This window comes from Rhinichthys klamathensis, unplaced genomic scaffold, assembly GCF_029890125.1.
Source record: "Rhinichthys klamathensis goyatoka isolate OS25496 unplaced genomic scaffold, OSU_Roscu_1.1 h1tg000040l_1, whole genome shotgun sequence".
In the NCBI taxonomy this organism is placed as follows: Eukaryota; Metazoa; Chordata; class Actinopteri; order Cypriniformes; family Leuciscidae; genus Rhinichthys; species Rhinichthys klamathensis.
This window is the reverse complement of record NW_026606587.1, coordinates 13,740,842-13,763,731: the sequence shown is the minus strand read 5'-3', so window position 1 is coordinate 13,763,731 and position 22,890 is coordinate 13,740,842. Positions and strand designations below refer to the sequence as shown.

General features: G+C 37.3%; 1 protein-coding gene across 1 annotated transcript; it reads left to right on the top strand.

The window, feature by feature from the left end:
• Positions 1 to 3,273: 3,273 nt before the first annotated feature.
• On the top strand, positions 3,274 to 19,826 carry polr3d (polymerase (RNA) III (DNA directed) polypeptide D). The gene is made up of 9 exons (XM_056246912.1): positions 3,274 to 3,421; positions 5,706 to 5,865; positions 9,131 to 9,174; positions 9,276 to 9,430; positions 11,294 to 11,415; positions 12,395 to 12,542; positions 16,628 to 16,878; positions 16,968 to 17,120; positions 19,445 to 19,826. Exons 2-9 carry the CDS (start codon positions 5,710 to 5,712, stop codon positions 19,559 to 19,561), a joined length of 1,146 nt encoding a protein of 381 aa, XP_056102887.1. The 5' UTR covers positions 3,274 to 3,421; positions 5,706 to 5,709; the 3' UTR covers positions 19,562 to 19,826.
• The last annotated feature ends 3,064 nt before the right edge of the window (positions 19,827 to 22,890 follow it).

Genomic DNA, 22,890 nt, shown 5'->3' with positions numbered 1-22,890 from the left:
TCCATCTTTGTGAGCCTCTTCCTTCTTTCTGTTGGCTGAGTAGAAGTCAATTGAGAATGAACATTTAATTGTGTTAATTAGACCTATGTCGAAAATGCTGCTGCACTGCTAAACACTGGATGCTATTTAGTTATTTAATATGTCAAATGTTTGTAAAGTCAGGTACCCTACATCCATGATATGCTCAAGCCTTACCTGATTGAATTTCATTTTCAGCTGCTGCCATGTTCTTTTAATGCCTGCAGGATTGCACCTACATGAAAATTAAAATTAGGTCGAATAACATACTGTTCTTCCAGTTTCACCTCTGATATTATAACAGTTGGGTAAGTTACTCTAAAATAGTTATTAATTACTAACTACAAATGACATCTTTAACAGTGTAATTAGATTAATGTAATAATTACTATCTCTAGAAAGTATTGGTCTACTTATTACTAATTACTTTCTAAATCCCATATCAACCTCAACCACTTGAACAATACAAAAAGAGACAAAACTGCACTTTTAATGCTTTCAAATTAACAATATACAATTGCATGAACTATTCTTGAATTGACCAAAGTGTGTAGAGTGAAGTTTACATTAAAAATATACCTTTTAAAAATGTTATGTTAAATCCACTATTGTTTTAAACAGAATTGTTCTATAGTCTATGCAGTATTTAATGCAATGACACCATATTTTACTTTATATTACAGAAGAATTAAGAGTAATCCCTTTAACTAAATTACAGTATTTAGATTACTTGGTAATTACACCCAACACTGTATAACCGTAATTAAAATGTAAACTTACGAATTGATTCGAGCAACTATTTTCTCCCAAACTAACTCTCTCGATCGCCGCTGCTGCCGTGTTACTTAATTTTTATTTTATTTTTTGCGTACTGCTGGTGAGAAATATGCAGACCTCTTTTTGTCTGGCGCTGTTACCATGGTGACACATAATATCTGCGCTCCATTGATAATGGCTTTTTATAGTTGTGGTGCACGCGCACAACTCAGATGCTGCGTCCCAATTCATTCGCCGACTTACTACGCCCTAAAAGTATGTACTCTTTTTGTGGAGAAAAAGTACATACTTTTGAGTGTGTAGCAAAAGAGTAGGCAAGCTTTGGGACATTCTACTTCGTCATCTTTAACGGACAGATCTGTCTCGTGCATCCTGTCACCGTATACAGCCCTGTCAATCATCTCGTCACAGTTAAAATCCTCCATTCAACCTAATATAACTTCTTACCATTTCGGAGAGAAATGTTGTCGCACGTTCATCTGCCAGTCATGGGTCTTTCATGCAGACTCTCCTCATGTGTTTGGAATTTGAATATAATAATGCATTTAAAAGTTAATGGCTAAACGTATCTTTGCAAAAGTTCACAATGCTGCTGCAGATGCAATATAATGTGGACAACATTGAATAAATACATTTTCGTCACTCAGGTAAGATACTGATAATTAATCACTCAAACCCCTTTATCTAAACCTCTCTACATAACCGCCGGACTCGCGCGTCCTCCATGTTTGTAGTTTTTGAACACTTTTCATTTGTGTTTGTTGTTCTAACCGAATCCTCGTCCAGCGCGCGATGGGTTGTGGGCAATATCAGCCGTTAGAGTGCGCAACGATCTCCACTTCGGATTCTGACCGGATATAGTAGACCATCCGGGTCTCTTTGGGACACTCATTTCAACATACTACGATTTGGGACGTACTAATTCTATTTTCGAATACTATTTAGGACGGATAGTATGCGAATTGGGACGCAGCAAGAGTCAGTCAACTTAGAGTTGATTAAGTTTTCGGTTACAGAACAGCTGAAGTGAGTAAGTTCAGAGTTTCCCATCTCAGGGTAAGTCAACTCAGAGTTCAAGTTTTAACTCAGAGTTGGTTGAACCTCCTTATTGAAACGGGCCCCAGAACATGGTAATCACCAAACACGACAAACACAACGACTTCTGACCGCCAACACACGACAAACACAACGACTTCTGACCGCCAACACACGACAAACACAACACACACCAAACACAACGACTTCTGACCGCCAACACACGACAAACACAACGACTTCTGACCGCCAACACACGACAAACACAACGACTTCTGACCGCCAGAACGCACAGATGCTCTCTAAAGGTCAAACGTTCAAGGCTCGCTGTGTGTGATGCGGTTGTGTTTGTGTGACTCGACACTCACTTGTGTTGAAGATGACCGTCTTCTCTCAGGATGATGGAGTAAAATTAAAGAACAGTGGATAATGAAAACACAACAGACCCCTACAGCCGTGCAATGACAAAACCCCTTAAAGACGTACAGATTTGTTCACGCATGGAAATATTTTTATTCAAAACTAAATGAAAATTAACACGGATTGAATATCAGGTTATCAAACAAAACACAGACAGATCAAAAGATTTATCAGAAAGGTGAGGTTGCTACTGAAGTACTACTACTTTTACTATAACATTTTACTTAAAAAATAAAATGGGAGTCGTGTTACGCCTTTAACTGATAATGTCCCGCTAGCGTGACGCTTACCACTCTTTTTTATTGCCTTTTTTTCTCCCTGTCACATATTTTAGTAAGCATCATAAATTAGATATCCTTAAAAAGCTTAAAAACTCTAAATTCATCCCGTGAAAACCATTTTGAAATTGGACATTGCGTTATCATGGAAACTGTAGGCCTACTTTAAAAACCTTTAGCGGGCTCCTCCCCCTAGTGGTGTCATATTCATATTACAAAATTTATTTTAACTATTTTATAAAAAATTCTAATCTTGATAAAACACATATCGTTGGAACTTGGGAAGGTCTGGGCCTCAAGGTTTCCTATTCGGACTGTTTTGTAATTGAAGTGATATTGTGACAGCAATGTGAATAAAAAATAAATAAAATAAAAATTCAATGGATTTTTTTGTGTGTGTGTGATTTCAACTTCATATTTGGGAAAACAACTTGTTAAGACATATGAATTTAATTTTATAACAATTTTAGAGTAAAAATTATTTTGTAAAATATATATTTTGTATACAGTAAACTTAAACTTCTAGCACTTTAATTTTTTGAAGTGTTTTTACTTTAGCAATAAACTGAGTGTCTTTAAAAAGAGCCAACCTTAGGTCTGGATTCCAGCATTTATGAATTACAACAGAACTGGATAGTGCATTTTCATGTCTATGCAGTTAAGAGGTTAAAAATTCTGCGCAAAGGTTTGCAGAGTTGACGTTCACCAATCACATCACTACGTCACACGGGTCAAAGTGTCATTGCACGTGAAACTCCGCCTTAAACAAACTTGCTCTACATTTCATCATCGTTTAACTAAAATCTCGATTTTGCCCGTTATTTCGCTATATTTGTGATATTTTTGGAGTACGGCCGTGTTTGAAGAGTGTCTGCACTAGTGTGAGCGCACTGGTAAGTGTAGCGTTGCTGTCATGGATCTGACTGTGTGTGTGTGTGTGTGTGTCTCGCCATGTGTTTGGATTGGAAGCGTGGAAGTAACGTTACCGGTTTGCTGTAAATGTATATTTCAGATCTATATATCTGCGACTGAATGTTCAAGAGTATCGTGGCGTGACAGCATTGTAACGATTTTAGTCCTAAATCCTTAACAACAGTTCTTCACAATTTGTACAGAATTTCTGTGAGAGTCTGGGATCAATCCTAAAATATTCATAATAGGAATTATGAGAATTCCAGCATAATAACACCAACACTAGAACGTTTACAACACGTAGTTCTCATTAATGAAACTTAATGAGATTTAATTATTTAGAAATTGTAATATTTAAATCTATTCATTCATATATATTAAAAACACATGTATGTGTGTGTGGCTGCGTCCGAAATAGCATACTCTCTAGAGTAGGTACTTATTTTGAATGTTATTACTTCATGACCGCTAAACAAACGTTCTATATAGTATGAATTTAATCTGGATGTATAGATTCGCCACGTTGTCATTATCACGTGACCTGCCAATTCTTAAATTCCATTTTCTTCATTTCATCTATATTATTGTTCCTTTCCTTGTCATATTTGATATATTCGAGAATCGCATGAGGTGTTTCTTTAACATGACATTGTTCACATAACCCATTTGGATGCTTCCAAATATTTTAAGTGTGCTATTTAAATTCGAATGCCCTAAAATTATTCTATTAAATAACATATTCTTTCCTTGACTTACCTATATATCTTATCTTTTCTTTTGAGCATCAGTTGCGTCGCTTCACTGCCATTCATAAATCCTCTCCCGTTGCCTCATGGGATAGTAAAGGCTGCATCCGAAATCGCATACTTCCCTACTTTATAGTAGGTGAAAAACAGTATGTGACAAAAGAAGTATGTCTGAAATCGCAGTGCTCATAAAAGAGAAGGTGAAAAGTCCCCGGATGATCTACTACTTTTGTCGAGATATGATGGAGGATTTTTGAATGACGTCGTCCTAGTGCTGGGCAACGATGATTCGCGATTAATCACATCCTCAATAAAAAAAAATTGTTTACATAATATGTGTGTGAAGTGTGTATAATTATTTTTTAAATATAAATATAAACATATGCATGTTTATATTTAAGAAATATTTGTATGTATATACTGTATTTATACATAATTTATATTATATATAAATATTTTATATATAAATAACACATTTTTCTTAAATATATACATGTATGTGTGTGTATTTATATTTACCAAATAATTATACACCGTACACACACATACATTATGTAAACACAAACTTTTATTTTGGATGCGATTAATCGTTGCCCGGCACTAATTCACACTATATAGAACAGAACATGCTTTTTTTTAGTGGTCATGAAGTAATGACTTATTCGAGATAAGTACCTACTCAAGAGATAATGTGATTTCGAGCGTAGGCAATGTTCCCATTATATGCAGAATCTCAGCGGGAGTAGTAGATCATCATCCGGGGACTTTTCACCTGCTGTTTTATGAGTACTGTGAATTCAGACATACCGTACTTCTTTTGTCACATATTGTTTTTCACCCACTATATAGTAGGGAAGTGTGTGATTTTGGATGCAGCTTGTAGATATTATAAAACTGTTGTATATGCTTAGGTGTAACGATATATCGTGTCACAATATATATCACAATACAAAAATGCAACAATATGTATCGTGGATAGTGACAATATTGTGGATAGTTCACCCAATATAAAATTACTGTGTGAGGGAAAAATTTAAAATTTCAGAGTTTTAGTGTCAGTACTACATTAAACTGCAATATATAACGTATAATAATGCAATATTTGTGGGTCCTGATAATGCCAAATGTCTGATGTTACCAGTAAAAAGTATTATTTTTAATATATCTAGTCAGTGACAGAGTGAAAGCATATTCGTCTAAAATAATTCTGTATTTTCAGCTTCAGAATCATGAATATGTTTATTCTGGTGTCTCTATTGTCCTGTGCGTTGGGTTTCCAGCACCAAGCCAATTCATTTACACACACAATCAATGTAAAACCAAATTTGACATTTTAATCAACAGTACATTTTTTTGTTAACCTTTTATCGTGTGTTTTGGATTATCGCAATATGGTATCGTGAGTTCAGTATCGTGATATGTATCGAATCGTGACATGAGGGTATCGTGTAGAATCATGTGGCATTTAATTGACATTGAAGTTTGTAGTGATTTGGTAACATCTGTTGTCTTGTGTCAGTGAGATGGAGGGCTCTGGTGACCCCGGCGGGCCCCCGAGGACCCCTCAGGTGGGCGGAGCCAGAGGGTTGCCGATGGGCCGCCGGCTCCCCGCCTCCATCACTCCGGGACGCCTTCCCACAATGCGCTCCAGAGACCTCACGTTAGGAGGCGTCAAAAAGGTTACCATTCATAGCAGAACATGCTAGTCACCAGGGTTTGAAATTAACACCCGCCAACTGCGGGTAACAATCAACTGTGGCGGGTAACGCTGTCAAATCACGAGCCAATTTGGCGCGTTACTTATTATGTTCACTCACTTTGCTGGGGAAGTTCGTGTAAACCAAATCTGCGCAGATTTAGCGCAAATACTCAACTCGCGAGTCACCATATATTAAATACAGCGTTTCGCACAGAATCTGTGCAGATTTGGCTTACTTGAACACACACGTCACTACGCAACAAATAACGGCGTGCTTCTTCATTTGCATTGAAGCAATAGCGAAGATTAAAAAGCATCTGGTTAACAGAAAAGATGTTATTTTCCAACATCCTATTTTTTTTTTGATGTTCTTTGTACTGTATTGATCTGACCACCTAAAACACATGTTTGGTGAAAATTATGAGGATAAAAGAGGAAGGGAGGAGATGCTGGATGACAGGATTTTGTTTGTATAAGAAATTAATGTATGAAATCCAAATTGTATAATATATTTACACTCACCTAAAGGATTATTAGGAACACTTGTTCAATTTCTTATTAATGCAATTATCTAATCAACCAATCACATGGCAGTTGCTTCAATGCATTTAGGGGTGTGGTCCTGGTCAAGACAATCTCCTGAACTCCAAACTGAATGTCAGAATGGGAAAGAAAGGTGATTTAAGCAATTTTGAGCGTGGCATGGTTGTTGGTGCCAGACGGGCCGGTCTGAGTATTTCACAATCTGCTCAGTTACTGGGATTTTCACGCACAACCATTTCTAGGGTTTAAAGAATGGTGTGAAAAGGGAAAAACATCCAGTATGCGGCAGTCCTGTGGGGGAAAATGCCTTGTTGATGCCAGAGGTCAGAGGAGAATGGGCCGACTGATTCAAGCTGATAGAAGAGCAACTTTGACTGAAATAACCACTCGTTACAACCGAGGTATGCAGCAAAGCATTTGTGAAGCCACAACACGCACAACCTTGAGGCGGATGGGCTACAACAGCAGAAGACCCCACCGGGTACCACTCATCTCCACTACAAATAGGAAAAAGAGGCTACAATTTGCAAGAGCTCACCAAAATTGGACAGTTGAAGACTGGAAAAATGTTGCCTGGTCTGATGAGTCTCGATTTCTGTTGAGACATTCAGATGGTAGAGTCAGAATTTGGCGTAAACAGAATGAGAGCATGGATCCATCATGCCTTGTTACCACTGTGCAGAGATGTATAGTAACGAAGTAGAACTACTTCACTACTGTACTTAAGTAGAGTATTATTTTTTTCTCCTACTTCCACTTTTACGTCAGTACATATTTTCGATGAGTTTAATACTTCTACTTTTTTATGTGCTGCATCATTACTCGTTACAATTATAAAAATGTTACGAATCATTCCAAACCCACATAATCACTGCCAGAGCGGTAGATGGCTCTGTCAACAGGTTGGATGAAGCTGGGTCATTATTGAGCGAGTCAAGCGATCAAGAAGAGCGCGTGCGCTCGTACTCCCGTTCTGCCTCTCGATCTGCTGCCTGCCTCCATTGAGAACACTTGAGATTTGTTAGTTTTTTTCGAGATTGAAGAACCAGAAACACCATTCAACTTCGAGTGATCGTGGCGCCGGTGGCGGTGTTTTCATTTGTTGGAGTGAAAGATTTTTCATATAGAATGTGCAAGGACGCCGGCGCACTGAATCGTTCTTTGTTTTTAATAGTTCAAAGTTACTATTAAATTTAATGTTAATACCTTGACAAACTATACATCATTAAAAGATATAAGACTCAAGTTTCAGTATTTGACCACTATTTTATTCTGAGAAACTTATAGTGACAGTTATTTCTTAATTTGTGTTAAGAGTAATGATAAAATGAGTCGATACCTTTAATATGAATTATGAGCGTCAGCCGCTCCCATTAAAAAAAAAAAAAACCTCCCGTGTAGTCGTCATGAAAGCGCTTGACCAAACAATGTCCCTCGGGGCTTTTAGCTTGTGCAGTTAAATATTGATAGATTTTCATAGATTTACGTCAGATGTCTTTAGAGAGGAATAATATTTATTGAATTTATACCCAAAATGGGCCGATGTAATCATTATGAGCTTTGGATACTCTGATATACTGTATTTTCAATCCATACTGGCAGTCTGAGGGCGCCCTGTGCACATTAGTCCATATATGGAACACATGAAGAAGAGCCATATCATGTGACATTCCAGGAAGTCCCTGAAATAAAGCTTTCAGGTATCGCTGTAACATGCAGATAAATACCCAATAAGCTGTGGAGAAAAAAGGCACAAGCAGGGAGAAGGGTGAGATGCTTTACTACATAATAATACAACACTTGTACTTTTACTTTCAGTACTTGAGTAGTACATTTTTTTTAAACTACTTGCAATACTTAAGTAAAAAATTGTTTGAATACTTTAGTACTTCCACTTAAGTAGGGTGCTTAAAGAGCACTTCAACTTCTACTCAAGTCACTTTTTTGATAGAGTACTTGTACTTTTACTTAAGTCTGTGTCTCTAGTACTTTATACATATCTGCCACTGTGCAGGCTGGTGGTGGTGGTGTAATGGTGTGGGGGATATTTTCTTGGCACACTTTAGGCCCCTTAGTGCCAATTGGGCATCGTTTAAATGCCACGGCCTACCTGAGCATTATTTCTGACCATGTCCATCCCTTTATGGCCACCATGTACCCATCCTCTGATGGCTACTTCCAGCAGGATAATGCACCATGTCACAAAGCTCGAATCATTTCAAATTGGTTTCTTGAACATGACAATGAGTTCACTGTACTAAAATGGCCCCCACAGTGACCAGATCTCAACCCAATAGAGCATCTTTGGGATGTGGTGGAACGGGAGCTTCATGCCCTGGATGTGCATCCCACAAATCTCCATCAACTGCAAGATGCTATCCTATCAATATGGGTCAACATTTCTAAAGAATGCTTTCAGCACCTTGTTGAATCAATGCCACGTAGAATTAAGGCAGTTCTGAAGGCGAAAGGGGGTCAAACACAGTATTAGTATGGTGTTCCTAATAATCCTTTAGGTGAGTGTATATAAGCTGTGATGTAGGTAATTGGTTTACATTTTTTTTTTTTTGGCTAGTAGAAGTTTGTAGAAATTTAGTAGCCAAATTGGCTGGTGAGTGAAAAACTTAATTTCAAACCCTGCTAGTCACTCACTACTAAACATTTCAGATTCAATTTCAAGTGTGTTGTCATTTGTCCCGCAGAAAACCTTCACCCCCAATATTATCGGTCGAAAATCAAAAGAGGAGTAAGTGACGGACTCTTTTATACGCAGTGTTCATCAGTTCATCATGTATTGGGGACATAATGAGTGCGGCACTGTTACTTACAACTGATGCTGTGCCACAGATTAAAAGCTGATGAAGGAAAGAGACGGGATAAGAAGGATGTGGATCGAGGCCGGCAGCGGGACGGGCGAGGGAGGGGACGGGGTCGTCCTGAGGTCATACAGTCCCACTCGATCTTTGAGCAGGGTCCCGCTGAGATGATGGCCAAGAGGAAAGGTAATCGTTAGGACAGGTTCTGTGATTTGAGTATGATATCAGTCACACTGACCGCTCTTAACAGTAGGACAATCATTTCAATTCAGATATCTTCAAATATCTGTGACACTAGGGGATTAAAATACTTATGAGCAGTAATTTATTCATAAATGTATGTATGTACACCTGCTCTACCATACAAAAGTTTGAGGTTGGTAAGATTTTTAATCTTTTAAAGGAGATTTATTTGGTCACACTGAATGTCCTTAAAGCAGTAAAATCACTGTGACACGGTGATTGTTGATAATAAATAATTATGATTACTACAACAACTAAATAATTAGTGCTGGGCAACAATTGAATCGCATCCAAAATAAAAGTTTGTGTTTACATAATATGTGTGTGTACTGTGTGTATAATTATTTTGTATACATAAATACACACACATGCATGTATTGTATATATTTAAGAAATAATTGCATGTATATATATTTAGACTATTTATATTATATAAATATACATTTTATATATAAATAACAAATTTTTCTTAAATGTATACATGCATGTGTGTGTATTTATATATATATACAAAATAATTATACACAGTACACACACATATATTATGTAAACAAAACTTTTATTTTGGATGCGATTAATTGTTGCCCAGCACTACTACTACTAATATATATAATAGTCACAATCAACAAACTGTATTCTCTTTACAGTTGCAAAGTAGCGTAACATTCAGATATCTTCAAATATCGCTCAAATATCTGTGCCACTAGGGAATTAAAATACTTATGAGCAGTAATTTATTCATAAATTTATGTTCACCTGCTCTACCGTTCAAAAATTTGAGTTTGGTAAGATTTTTTATTGTTTTTGAAAGTCTTTTCTGCTCAGCAAGGCTGAATTTATTTGATCAAAAATACAGTAAAAACAGTAATATTGTGAAATATCATTGTTACAATTTAAAGTAACTGTTTTCTATGTGAATATGTTGTAGAATGTAATTTATTCCTGTGATCAAAGCTGAATTTTCAGCATCATTACTCCAGTCTTCAGCGTCACATGATCCTTCAGAAATCACTCTAATATGATGATTTGATGCTCAAGAAACATTTATTATTATTATTATCAATGTTGAAAACAGTTGCTCTGCTTCATATTTCTGTGGAAACCGTGATACAGTTTTCCTCAGGATTATTTGATGAATACAAAGTTCAAAAGTTTTTACTGTTCATTAAAAAAACTCACTGACCCAGAAGTTAAAGCGTGATACTTTCAGGATGAATATAAAGTTCAAAATAAGAGCATTTATTCAAAAAATTAATATTTTGTAACATTTTAAAATGTCTTTACTGTCATTTTGGATCAATTTAATCCTCGCTGAATATAAGTATTAATTTCCTAAAAGAAAATCGTACTGACCGCAAGCTTTTGAACGGTATTGTAGTATTTACAAAGGCTTTGAACCAGAGTTTTAATGTTTATGGAAAACCTGGAATAATTAGGGAATTTTATAATGCTTTCCAGGCTTGAAGGTTATGAAAGTGAATAAAATTCATGATCAAATATTTAATTGGACAGAAATTGCTCTTTGAGAGTGAAACCTCTAAAATAATGTTAAATGCTAATGCAGTTATATGGTATTTGACTCCAGTAGCCGAATATTTAATAATGTGTAATGTATAATATTTAAGAATGTGAGGAAGAAATAGTTAATTTATTCATTGAAACGGCCATATTGATCAGTCAGTAATCAGGATATTGGGGTTAGTATCTAGGGTGTTTACCATTGATTTAGTTTAATGTTAAATAAAATTAGTATTTTCTTGTCTTTTTGTCTCAGCGCCGTCTTTTTTGTCTTCTATATTTGTTTAGGTTTATACGATGACACCAGAGAAACCGCAAACACTGGTCCGTCACCCATCATCAACATCAAGAAGGAGAAGGAGACCGAAGAGGAGACCAAAGAAATCCTGCGCAAACTGGAGAAGGACAATGTATGTTTTCAGCTTAACTAACAATTAACTAATCAAACCTGTGCAGACTCATATTACAGCCCAAAACCAAATTCTGCTTTACATTAAGAAAATAGAGCTTATTTTACGTCCATTGAGATCTTATTCACTGAGACATTAATTTTATGATAATTAATAATATTTTTCATCTAAATTCTCAGTCTGAAATCACATACTGTCTGGGAAGGTACTACATTTTGAATTTGAATTTACTTTTTTGAAAGTTTAAAATTATGTTCTATATAGTATGAATATGAGAATGAGTTCCCAAATTATTATAATTTTTTTCAGTTTTAATGGTTCTGGATTCCATTTTTTTCCATTTACACTTTTTTTTGGACTCCATTTTAATGGTTAAACTAAATTTTAGTAATCGAAAAGCATGTCTAATTAATTTAATTCATAAAAACTATGTATTCATTTTTTCCAGAAATTCTGTGTTGTGTATTTACATTTTTCATGTCAATCAAACGAAGGCATAAAACATTAATTTAATTTATCTTTTTATAGTATGAATTTAAAAACTTTTTTGTCTGTTGCACAACAGAGCTTTACTTTTATTACTTGAATCAATACAATAAATATACTGTTATATCGTAAAATATTATACATAATTATAATATTACTTGTCTTGTACTTCTTCTTTTTATAGATGATTAAAATAAAATAAAAACTAAGTTCATGAGAGTCATGAGAATCACCACTGAAAATGGGACTTACAAAAATCTAAATCAAATGTAAAATAACCTGATGTATTAAAATTATGGCAAATTTTCATAATGCAAAATTTAGGCTTCATTATCTTTATACAACCCATTTATTTATTTAATTCACCTTTTTTGTATTTTGATTTTGAAGTGAAATATGACCTAGGCCACGTTTTTATGTGATTCTCTCAAATGCAAATATTGCCAATTTCCTAACTGAGAACATTATGCCACGTCTTGTGTGTGTGCTGCAGTTTGTGGACGACCCTCACCTGCGAGGGGAACGAGAGAGCTGTCCTGTGCAGCTCCCGCTGGCCGTGTCCGGATGGGTCTTCAAGCAGGAGTTCAGTGAGAAGAGCTCCTCCGATCCGGAGCCGATCAGCACTGGAGCTGAAGTCAAGGGTAGGAGCGACGACACGCGATGCTGTCATCTGTGTGTGCGCATGTGAAGTCAGTCAGGAATCCGCATGTCCCAGAGTTTCACAGGAGGGTGAAAAAGTTCCCCACACAGATTTGGTCACGTGTGTTTGTGGCGTTCACCAACAGAAAGTTGCTTGGGTTGAAAGTGTAGCGATGTATGAAACTTGTCACTGTTGACAATTTCGCCACAAATTCACTACAAGTAAAAAGTACTGATTGATGAATGTTTATTTTTCAATTTTATATACTCCAACTTATTGCTCAAAATACATGGAGGATATAATGTATTAGACACACAGATAGAGCTTAAATAGGTTACAGCTCAATCTGACATTATGAATTTAAGAAGTCAGCACTGGTCAATATGGAAGGTAATGCAATTAAGTAATCACAATGTGTTAAAGTCCCCCTGTTGTCAATCATTTTATCCCTTAAAACTCATCTTTGATCACCAAAATTACGTATTTAAATATTTTTTCCTTGAAAAAAATGATTCATGACTTAAAATATCTTGAATGTAACTCAACACCCTTGCCTCATCTAGTATACGCGGTTCTATGAATATGCAAATGAGCCCCGCCTCCACTCACTCACTCAGCTCAGAGATCCACTGGTTGACGATCACACGTTGATCTGATTGGTTACAAGGTCGTTTGTGACGTCAGAAACACCAGCGATTTCAAACCGTGTTTTTGAGACTGTCTTTGGTTCACTGCAGTTTTAAGCAGAAAATACTGAGCAATGCTGTCGACTTATGAATTTACACATGGTGTGTCTTAAAGCATATTAAAAACATACTAGTTTTATGTCATTTGAAACTGCTACAGCAGCGGGGAAGAAGCATTTGCATTATTTTAACGTTATGTTTAGTTTTTACCTAAAATCAACCCCGTTGTCCACATTTAAGCGTTTCGTACAATAGGCTTAAACAGCTCGCCCTTATACAGCAGATTTAGTTGTGACAGTTGACAGTCGTTACCTAAATAAGATTTTAATTTACAATAATAAATCCGATAATTCAGCATTAGTAACTTGCTTTTCATGCCATCAGTCGCATGCGCTCAAGTATCTCCCGTTCTCGGCTCATTTTGAGTCAGACTTGTGAATTGTTAACTGGAGACTCGCTCTGACTTGATCATTTGAATCATTAACTCGAGAACAGATGCAATCCAAGGCTGTGTCCGAAGTCACTCCTATACCCTCATTCACTATTCCCTACATTACTCCACTAATATAGTCCACTTGAAGGAGTGAAGGAAAACGAGTGAGTGAATTCGGACACTCAGTGCACTGGAAGGGCTGCCGCTTTTCCATAGTTTGCACTTGCTGTGTAATAATAATCATCATTTGAAACTTCGCAAACTGGCAGCTCCAGTAGTAATGAACAGATTTATCTTGAACTCTGTCATGGAAACTAGCTTGATTAAACCTTAATTTAACCATTTAATAATCAATTTTAAAAGGATTTTATACCTGTATGATATTACGCTGGACCAGCGGTTTGGATCTCACAGTGCATTATGGGTATTCTCTAGCTGTCGAGTGTACATTGGTTGTACACTCGTTATTGCGGTGCATTGTGGGATTGAATGAGTGCTCTCGATAATGTCCACTATGGTTTCGGAAACCACTACAAATGGCTGTCTTCTCGAATAGTGCCCTGTTTAAGGGTATAGGGGGCGATTTCGGACACAGCCCAAGTCCTGAAAAGTCTAGGGATATATCCGAAATCGCCCCATACCCTTAAAGGGATACTCCACTTTTTTTGGAAATAGGCTCATTTTACAACTCCCCCAGAGTTAAACTGTTGAGTTTTACCGTTTTTGAATCCATTCAGCCGATCTCCGGTTCTGGCGGTACCACTTTTAGCATAGCTTAGCATACATCATTGAAGTGGACAAGACCATTAGCATTTCTAAAGAAAAATGACCAAAGTGTTTCAATATTTTTCCTATTTAAAACTTGACTCTTCTGTAGTTACATCGTGCACTAAGACCGACGGAAAATGTAAAGTTGCGATTTTCTAGGCTGATATGGCTAGGAACTATACTCTCATTCCTGCGTAATAATCAAGAAACTTTACTGCCGTACCATGAGTGCAGCAGGCGTAATGATATGACAAACTTAGTCCCGGTCACGTTGGAAGTTACCGAGCTGGGGACTATTTTCAGGCGCTGCGTCATATCATTACGCCTGCTGCACTCATGGTACGGCAGTAAAGTTTCTTGATTATTACACAGGAATGAGAGTATAGTTCCTAGCCATATCAGCCTAGAAAATCGCAACTTTACATTTTCCGTAGGTCTTAGTGCACGATGTAACTACAGAAGAGTCAAGCTTTAAATAGGAAAAATATCGAAACTCTTTGGTCATTTTTTTTTTAGAAATGCTAATGGTCTTGTCCACTTCAATGATGTATGCTAAGCTATGCTAAAAGTGGTACCGCCAGAACCGGAGATCGGCTGAATGGATTCAAAAACGGTAAAACTCTACAGTTTAACTCTGGGGGAGTTGTAAAATGAGCCTATTTCCAAAAAAAGTGGAGTATCCCTTTAAATAGTCTTTCCGAATAATTTTCCGCGTCTGACCTGAAGATGGCGCCGTAGCTCAATCATCCATCCATTCATTTTCCAAACCGCTGGTCCAGCGTAATATCATACAAGTATATATTCCTTTTAAATTATTAAACTGTTTAATTAAGGTTTATACGTGACAGAGTTCAAGATAAATCTATTCATTGCTACTGGAGCTTCAAATATTCAAATTAAGTTTCAAATGATTATTAAACAGCACAAACTATGGAAAAGCGGCAGCCCTTCCAGTGCACTCAGTGGGTCTCATTCATGAAACACGAGCAGAACGAATTTTTGTGTAAATTGTGTGTAAAGTGGTTCTGGCGTAAATTTTCGGATTCATTAAAATGTTCGTATTTTCCAAATGTTAGTTGGTACATAAGAAATCTACACCTGCTCCCAGCCACGCGTAAATAGTGCGCTTAACACCCGAACGTTTTGCTCATTAATAAGGCTGCATTTTAATTCACCTTAATCGGGTACATATTTGCACAGCATTTTGAAAAAATATTATATATAGTAATTACATACGTTTTTTCTTATTATGAGAGCCAGTAATAGCATCTGCGATGGTGGTCCTTCTCCAGTTTGAATACTATTTTTCCGAAGTGAACTAATTCGTTTTTTGCTCTCAAGCTTAATGTCGAACCATTTTCTTCTCACTTCTGGGAATGTTCGATTAACAGATGAAACTCCAGTAACTGCATCTGTAATATGCTGCCAAGCTTCCTTTTTTTTGTAGGACCCGATACGCCACTATGTACGCTTGAAAATAAAATGTGGCGTTTTGAATGAACTTCTGATAATAAAACTTCAATTTCTGCATCTGAGAATTTTTTTTTTTTCATTCGCATTCATGTCATAATATGATGCCCATGTATAGTTGTCAGTCGGATTTAATGGGCGGGATTTATGGTAATTGAGAATGAACGTGCACGCGCGTCCCATTTACGACTGATTGGAATTCATTAACACACACACACATTTCACTATCACATCTGACGTTTACGAAGTATTTGTGAATCAGGAGAAGAGTTTTCGGGAAGGTCTCTTTACGCGCAAATCACTCGCATATTTACTCGTATATTTACGAATGTTTCATGAATGAGACCCAATGTCCGAATTCACTCACTCGTTTTCATTCACTCCTTCAAGTGGACTATATTAGTGGAGTAATGTAGGGAATGAGGGTATGAAGGGGGGATTTCGAACACAGCGATTGGTCCAATTCACGAATGAATTTTGTGAACTGATTTAACAGGTTCATTGAAAAGAATGGTCTCGTTCACGATTTGGACATTGCTATTGTGTCTCAGAGCGGGTGACTATTGGAACGGCATGTTTTCATGGAATGTAGTGGAGTAAAAGTTTCCGAAAAATAAAACATATTCCAATAAAGTACAGCACAGTATGTTTTACTGAGCATTCATTACACAGAATTGAAGTGTGAGACAACTCTTTCTCTATCATCCATCCCGCCTCGTCTTCCTTCAGTCAAGCAGGAGCCACTGGATATTCCTGAAGCAAAGAAGCCGGAGCCAATGTTCAGACTGCCACCCTTGCCCGAACCTGATTTGCTGCCTGATTTACTGGAGGTGTGGAATCACTGCAAAGAGGAGGAGCTTCTCTTCATGCAGCTCCCTGATTCGCTGCCAGGCCAGCCGCCCACCACCGATGTCCGGCCCACTAAAACAGAGGTTCAGTCCAGTGATGGACAGACCATGATGCAGAAGACCGAGACACAGGTTGCCACTAGCTAGGTTTAGGTCACATGGCCATGTCAGTTTGTGCATATGCTCATGTGTGTTTGTTCTCCTGTGTGTTTGTGTGTCAGGAGTCTCCTCAAGAAGAGAACAGCTGTTGTCTGAAGGATCTACAGGAGGGTTTGGTGGGAAAGATGCTCGTAAGGAAGTCGGGGAAAGTGCAGCTTATTCTGGGTAACGTGACCCTGGATGTGGCCTTGGGAACCCCATGCGCCTTCCTGCAGGTCAGTCACACTCTGAACAATGTCAATAGTTTTCAATAGCTATGTTTCCATCAAAGGTGCGAACTTAACTCGAGCGCAAAATTGGAATATCGCATAAAACATTTGTGGATGAAGCAGCGTTTCCAACAAAATCGTCACTTCATGGGAAATCGGTGCAAAATTTCTGTGATAAAAAGGGAAGTTGCTGCGATTGGTCCGCTGGTTAGTCCAGTTATCCAATCAAATCCTCTGTTGAGGCAAAGTCACATGAGATTTTCGTTGGGCATCGAGGGATTTATTTGGTTTCCATTATAGTTTATGCGCATGACGTCTTATCAGGTAAAAAATAATCCGCCTCAATTGAGCGCATTTATGCACATTTTTAGTATTTCATTATTCAGCCTTTGTTTCTCTGTACAGTAACCTTGAGTTTGGGAAAGTCCCTTTATAAACAAAACTTTATTATTAATTTATTTGCATTTGGAGTTTCCATCCAGTGTTTCTTTTTTTTTTATGCGATATCCTAAAATTTGCATAAAAAAGGTGGATTGAAACATAGCTAATCATTGTAAAATGCCTGATAAAGCATGGTCACATTAAAGAAATTTTAGCACAATTTTCAACAGTGTAGTGATGTATGAAGCTCAGCTCACACAGAAGTCACTATAAAACCAAGCAGCTTTCTGTTGATCAATGCAAATCCGTATGACTAACTTGCGAAAACCGTGTGGGGAAATCTTTCACAATCGTGAAATTCCTGATAGCGTGGGTTCCTATTGAAACAACTGGGTTTTGCCATCGAAAATTCAGCAAACAACTGAAAATGTGACTGCACATATAGTTTATTGTAGGGATGCACAATGATATTTGGGACAACATCGGTATGGGCCGATAAAATTTCTCCACGATCTGCTTTTGAAGAAAAATCATAGTATCGTGCATTCTATCAGTTCAATTCTGGCGCCTTCATCTCAACATACTGTACAACGCGACGTACATTCACATCACATCACATGTAAACACAGAGGTAGAGTTACTCACGGGACACCGCAATTCACAAAAGTTCATTATTTGCATGTGCGTCTCAAAGTCTTGCTATAGGTAAACATGTCAGTCATTCACGTGCTGATGCGCTGTTCTAACATCCGCTTTTCTGAGCGCGTTACACCCGACGCTCACAGGAACTAAAAGCCTGTCACAGTGCCTGCATACTGGACTAATCTTTCGAGTCTTATTGCGCTGATACTGTCAAATACACACAAGGTTTACATAAACAAAGTTGGTTATGTCTAAAGTGAAAGCAAACAGAGAAAATCTGCTTGTCAAATGCGTGTATATTAGACGCGTCGCGTGCAGTTCTTAAAGAGACAGTAATAATATGCTGTCGCTTGTCCTTAAAGAGATACTGCACCCAGAAATAAAAATTCTCTCATTATTTACTCACTCTAATGTTGTTCCAAACCTGTATTCATTTCTTTCTTGTGCTTAAATATACTATGGAAGTCACTGGAGTACAGCACTGTTTGGTTAGCCACATTCTTCCAAATAACTTTTATTTTCAACAGAAGAAAGAAACTTGAGAGAGTAAATGATGACCATTTAAATTTTTGGGAGAACTATCCCGTTAATGTTAATAAAACAACAAAACACAGGGTAAATCACTCACTGCTCTTGACTGAGAACTTTAATAGAAGCTTTAATAAGCTTTTTTTTGCACTTAAAAAAAAAAAAAAATCGAATATCGGCCAAAATCCTATATTGTGCATCCCTAGTTTATTTAAAGGCTACATCTATATTAATCTGGATACATTTGAAAATGGTGAGTTCAGTGAGTAAATCTTTCTTTCATCTTTGTTACTTTGTATAATCTTCATATGACATTCCTGCATTTATCTTTAACAAAAATGTGAAAGTAAACAGCGCATATATAATACCGCATATATATCCGGTATAAACATGGATATCTATGGGTACAATATGCGTAATTTTTTTTAAATATTACAAATATTTTCAGTCCAAACTACAATGCAAAAGCTGCGTTTTCACATTTATCTGAGGACAAAAAATGCATTCAAATGTGTCAGGATTAGTGTCTCTGTTCGCTGCTGATCTGATGGTTTGGTTGGGGAAATACTGCCGACTGCTGGGCTGAAGATGTTATGACGGCATGTAGACCCAAAGTTCAAATGCCAAACAATGTAATGAAATTGGTGACACAGACACTATTATAAGCACATGGCCAATAGGTCTGAATCTGTACACACAGTCTTTACACACTATCTAGCTTCTTAATCTTTCTGATTATTGTCTTACTGGTTTTTATTATTGTCTCTGTGTTCTTGTAGGAACTGGTCTCAGTAAATACCGAGGGCAGAAGGGGAGACATGTCTGTGCTGGGACACATTAAACACAAGTTGGTTTGTTCACCGGACTTCCAGGCTCTTCTGGAGAACCGAGCCTGAGGAACGGCTGCTGGAAATCGAATGCTGTGTATCCCTTTGTGTGGAAATATTCCCATGTACTGTCACTGATGGAGAACTCGGAGTGAATGAACGGAAATTATTTATATGTGCAAGGAAATTTATTTAGAAGAATTTATGAGTTGTCATTCAGGAGTGAGACACTATTACACATGTAAATATTGTGGGTTAGAATAAATAATACATTTATAAAATCTGGGTTTGAGTTTGAAACTTTAATAAAGTTAATAAAAAAGTGTCATAAATACCTCTTTTCTTTTTTCTTTTGTTAAATTTATTGAATAAGCCCCCTAATGGTGGAAATTGCCAGATAGGCACCTTTCAAATATGTTAAAGTCTGACTACATGTAGTTGATATATATTGTTTTGTTAGGGAGAGGATGTTATTTTGAGGTTATTAAGTCATGATAATTTTTATACATTTTACAACACAATTCCTCAAAAGTAATATTCGTAGTCAGCGCCTAAAACTCATTTATAGCCTCACCCTGATAATGTCCGGCGACTGAAGAAAATTTACCGGTCATAAATATTTTTTATGAAACTGTTGTGACACCAAATACCAGTGAAAATGTACAGTAATTGAATAAAGTAGGCTAATCAAATGTACAATAACACTACATAGTCACTGTATAAATAAAAAACATAGATTCATCCTTATTAAAGTTATTCAGTCAAGAGCAGTGAGTGTTTGATTAACATTACAAATGTAGACAGCAGCAGGTTTATGAGGCTGCTGTCACTTTAAGACTGAATGACTGATAGATACACATGCGCTTTTCTTTCTCAACCGTTCACGTTCATTTAAGACGTAACCAGTGTTGGGGTAGTTACTCAAAAAAGGTAATTAGTTACTAGTTACTTCTGTAAATTGTAATGAGATTACTTTACTAGTTACTGCGTTTGAAAAGTAACTTCACTACTTATTACTTTACTTTCCTGTTTCTTAATTTATGGACAAATATCATAGCCCTATCATCACTTAGCCTGTCTACATAGTGTTTATTGTATAAATATATACAAAATAGCATGTAAAACCATATGAAAGAACAATATCCCTGTCTGCACAAGGAAATATATCTCACTGTAAAATCCACAAACAACAGGATAAAGGAGGCTATGGTGCGGTCATTTTAAAATGGGGTCAACACACAAGTTTTAAAACACAGGCTTTGGGAAACATGAGAATAAACTCTTCTCCTGAGAACAAAACAAGCTTTTTATTCGACTCATGGCAATAAAAATAAAAAATGAAGTGGTCAATGAAAAATAATAAAATAAAGGTCACTTTTACATTTTTAATCTTAATTTAAAATGCATTTTTCTTGGCGATTCAATAGTCGGCAGGGGAAGCATTCCTCTACAATGAACCCTGCAACAAGCCTGTTCATTTTGTTTTGTGTTACCTGCTGTGCTCCAAGACTTGAGAAGAGTTTTTGTAACAGCGCGCGCGGCGCCGAATCCGAGGATGAACGACTTCAAGAAGCCGAATCTGCCCGAGCATGTAGCCTACGTCTCACCGTGACCGCACCGGCACACAGTTTGCGTGTCTAAATCAGTTGCTTATGTTTACAAAATGAGCCTACAATAGCATAATAAGCATTTTTAATAGAAAGATCCATGTTTTATAAAATGTCCACGAAACTTAATGAAATGTTTAGTGAAATTAGAAACTATTTAAGAGATTGTTGATTTAGTTCTATAGTCTACATACATGTTTTTATATCCACATTTTGTTCTAATGTCACAAGTAATAATCTCAGGGTTTACTGGATTTTACGTACACGATTCTTTTTGTAGTGTTATTGGTGGTGATGTAGCCTACTAAAATAAACATCATCACGTGTGGAACTTTCTTCTTCTCAGCGTTGATTCCTGATGGTTAAGAGGACAATTACTCGAGTCGCCCCGTCGTTTCACAGAATAGTACAATGGCGAGCGCGTCGAGTATAAACGCCTCGTCCGTTTGGGGAGGTGCGCGTGCAGTCAGCGGAGACTCGCGCTGCAGAGACCCCCTGTCTCCGTCTCCGTCTCCATTTCCCTCTCTCCTTCGCACCGGCAGCTATGTCACTCAAATCGATCTCTATGGCAACGGTGCGCACGCACCACTAGACAGAACTTTACACACAAGCAAACACGGCTTGGGTAACGCAGGAAAGCGCGTTCCTATAGTATAGTAAAGTAGTGTAGTTACCGATATTTTTAGTGTAATGCGTTACTTTACTTCGTTACCCAAAAAAGTAATATCGTTACTGTAATCCGTTACTTTGTAACTCGTTACCCCCAACACTGGACGTAACTGACTGTTTACTAGGATACACGCTGAGAGGATTTTTTGACAATTTTGTGTGATTTTGTCCGTTCAAGCGCAAGAAGACGTGAAAGAGAGCTCAATTTAGTCAGAGACGGAGCTTTCTGGGTAAGTTAATGAATTCGCGAGTAATGAATTGAGTTTCATTTGGCATCTTTTCATGCTTGAATATTTCAATTGGCAAGGCTTAAACTGATGCAGCCCTGGCCCGTCAACTGTCCTCAGCGTTGTTCATGTTCTCACAACATCGCATTGTTAGAATACATAAAAATGTTACTAGCATGCTGCCGATTGACAGTTTCTTACTCGCCTACACCGATTTTTACAGGCATTTGGCGCTTGGCGTGTGTTAATTTTAGGCCCTGTTTGCTGTCACCACTGTTTGGATTTAGAACTGATATTACTTCATGACTATTTCTATGACATTAGGAGTATTTATTGTTTTGCTAAGTGCTGTTTGTTGCAATTTGGCACACTATGGTAAAATGTAGTGTTTGCATAAAATACACTACAATTAGACCTATATTAAAGTCCCCCTGTGGTGAAAATCCAGCTTTTAATGTTGTTTATGTGGTGTTTGTAATATGCTTTAAGACAAACCATGTGCAAATTCATAAGTCGACAGCATTGCTGAGTATTTTCTGCTTAAAACTGCAGTGAACCAAAGACAGTCTCAAAAACACGGTTTGAAATCGCTGGTGTTTCTGACGTCACAAACGACCTTGTAACCAATCAGATCAACGTGTGATCGTCAACCAGTGGATTGTCTTGTCCAAATACCCACACTTGCGGTCTTGGTCACTTGAGAGAGTGTCCATGCAACAGGAAGTGCACAAGACCGTCCCATGTCTTAAAAATGCCAAAGTGCAATGCCTTAATGCACACTAAACCCGGCCACACTATCTTGAATACCGCTCCGGAGCGTTATTTGAGGCTAAGCGCGTATCCCATCATGCATTATGTTCGGGAAATCGTGAGATGTCGAGGAAAACATTCCACT

Excerpts from the sequence above, each read along its gene's own strand:
- polr3d (XM_056246912.1), top strand. The coding sequence starts at position 5,710 with ATGGAGGGCTCTGGTGACCCCGGCGGGCCCCCGAGGACCCCTCAGGTG. Across the intron at positions 11,416-12,394 it reads GCAAACTGGAGAAGGACAAT|TTTGTGGACGACCCTCACCT; the intron begins GTATGTTTTCAG and ends TGTGTGCTGCAG. Across the intron at positions 17,121-19,444 it reads CCCCATGCGCCTTCCTGCAG|GAACTGGTCTCAGTAAATAC; the intron begins GTCAGTCACACT and ends GTGTTCTTGTAG.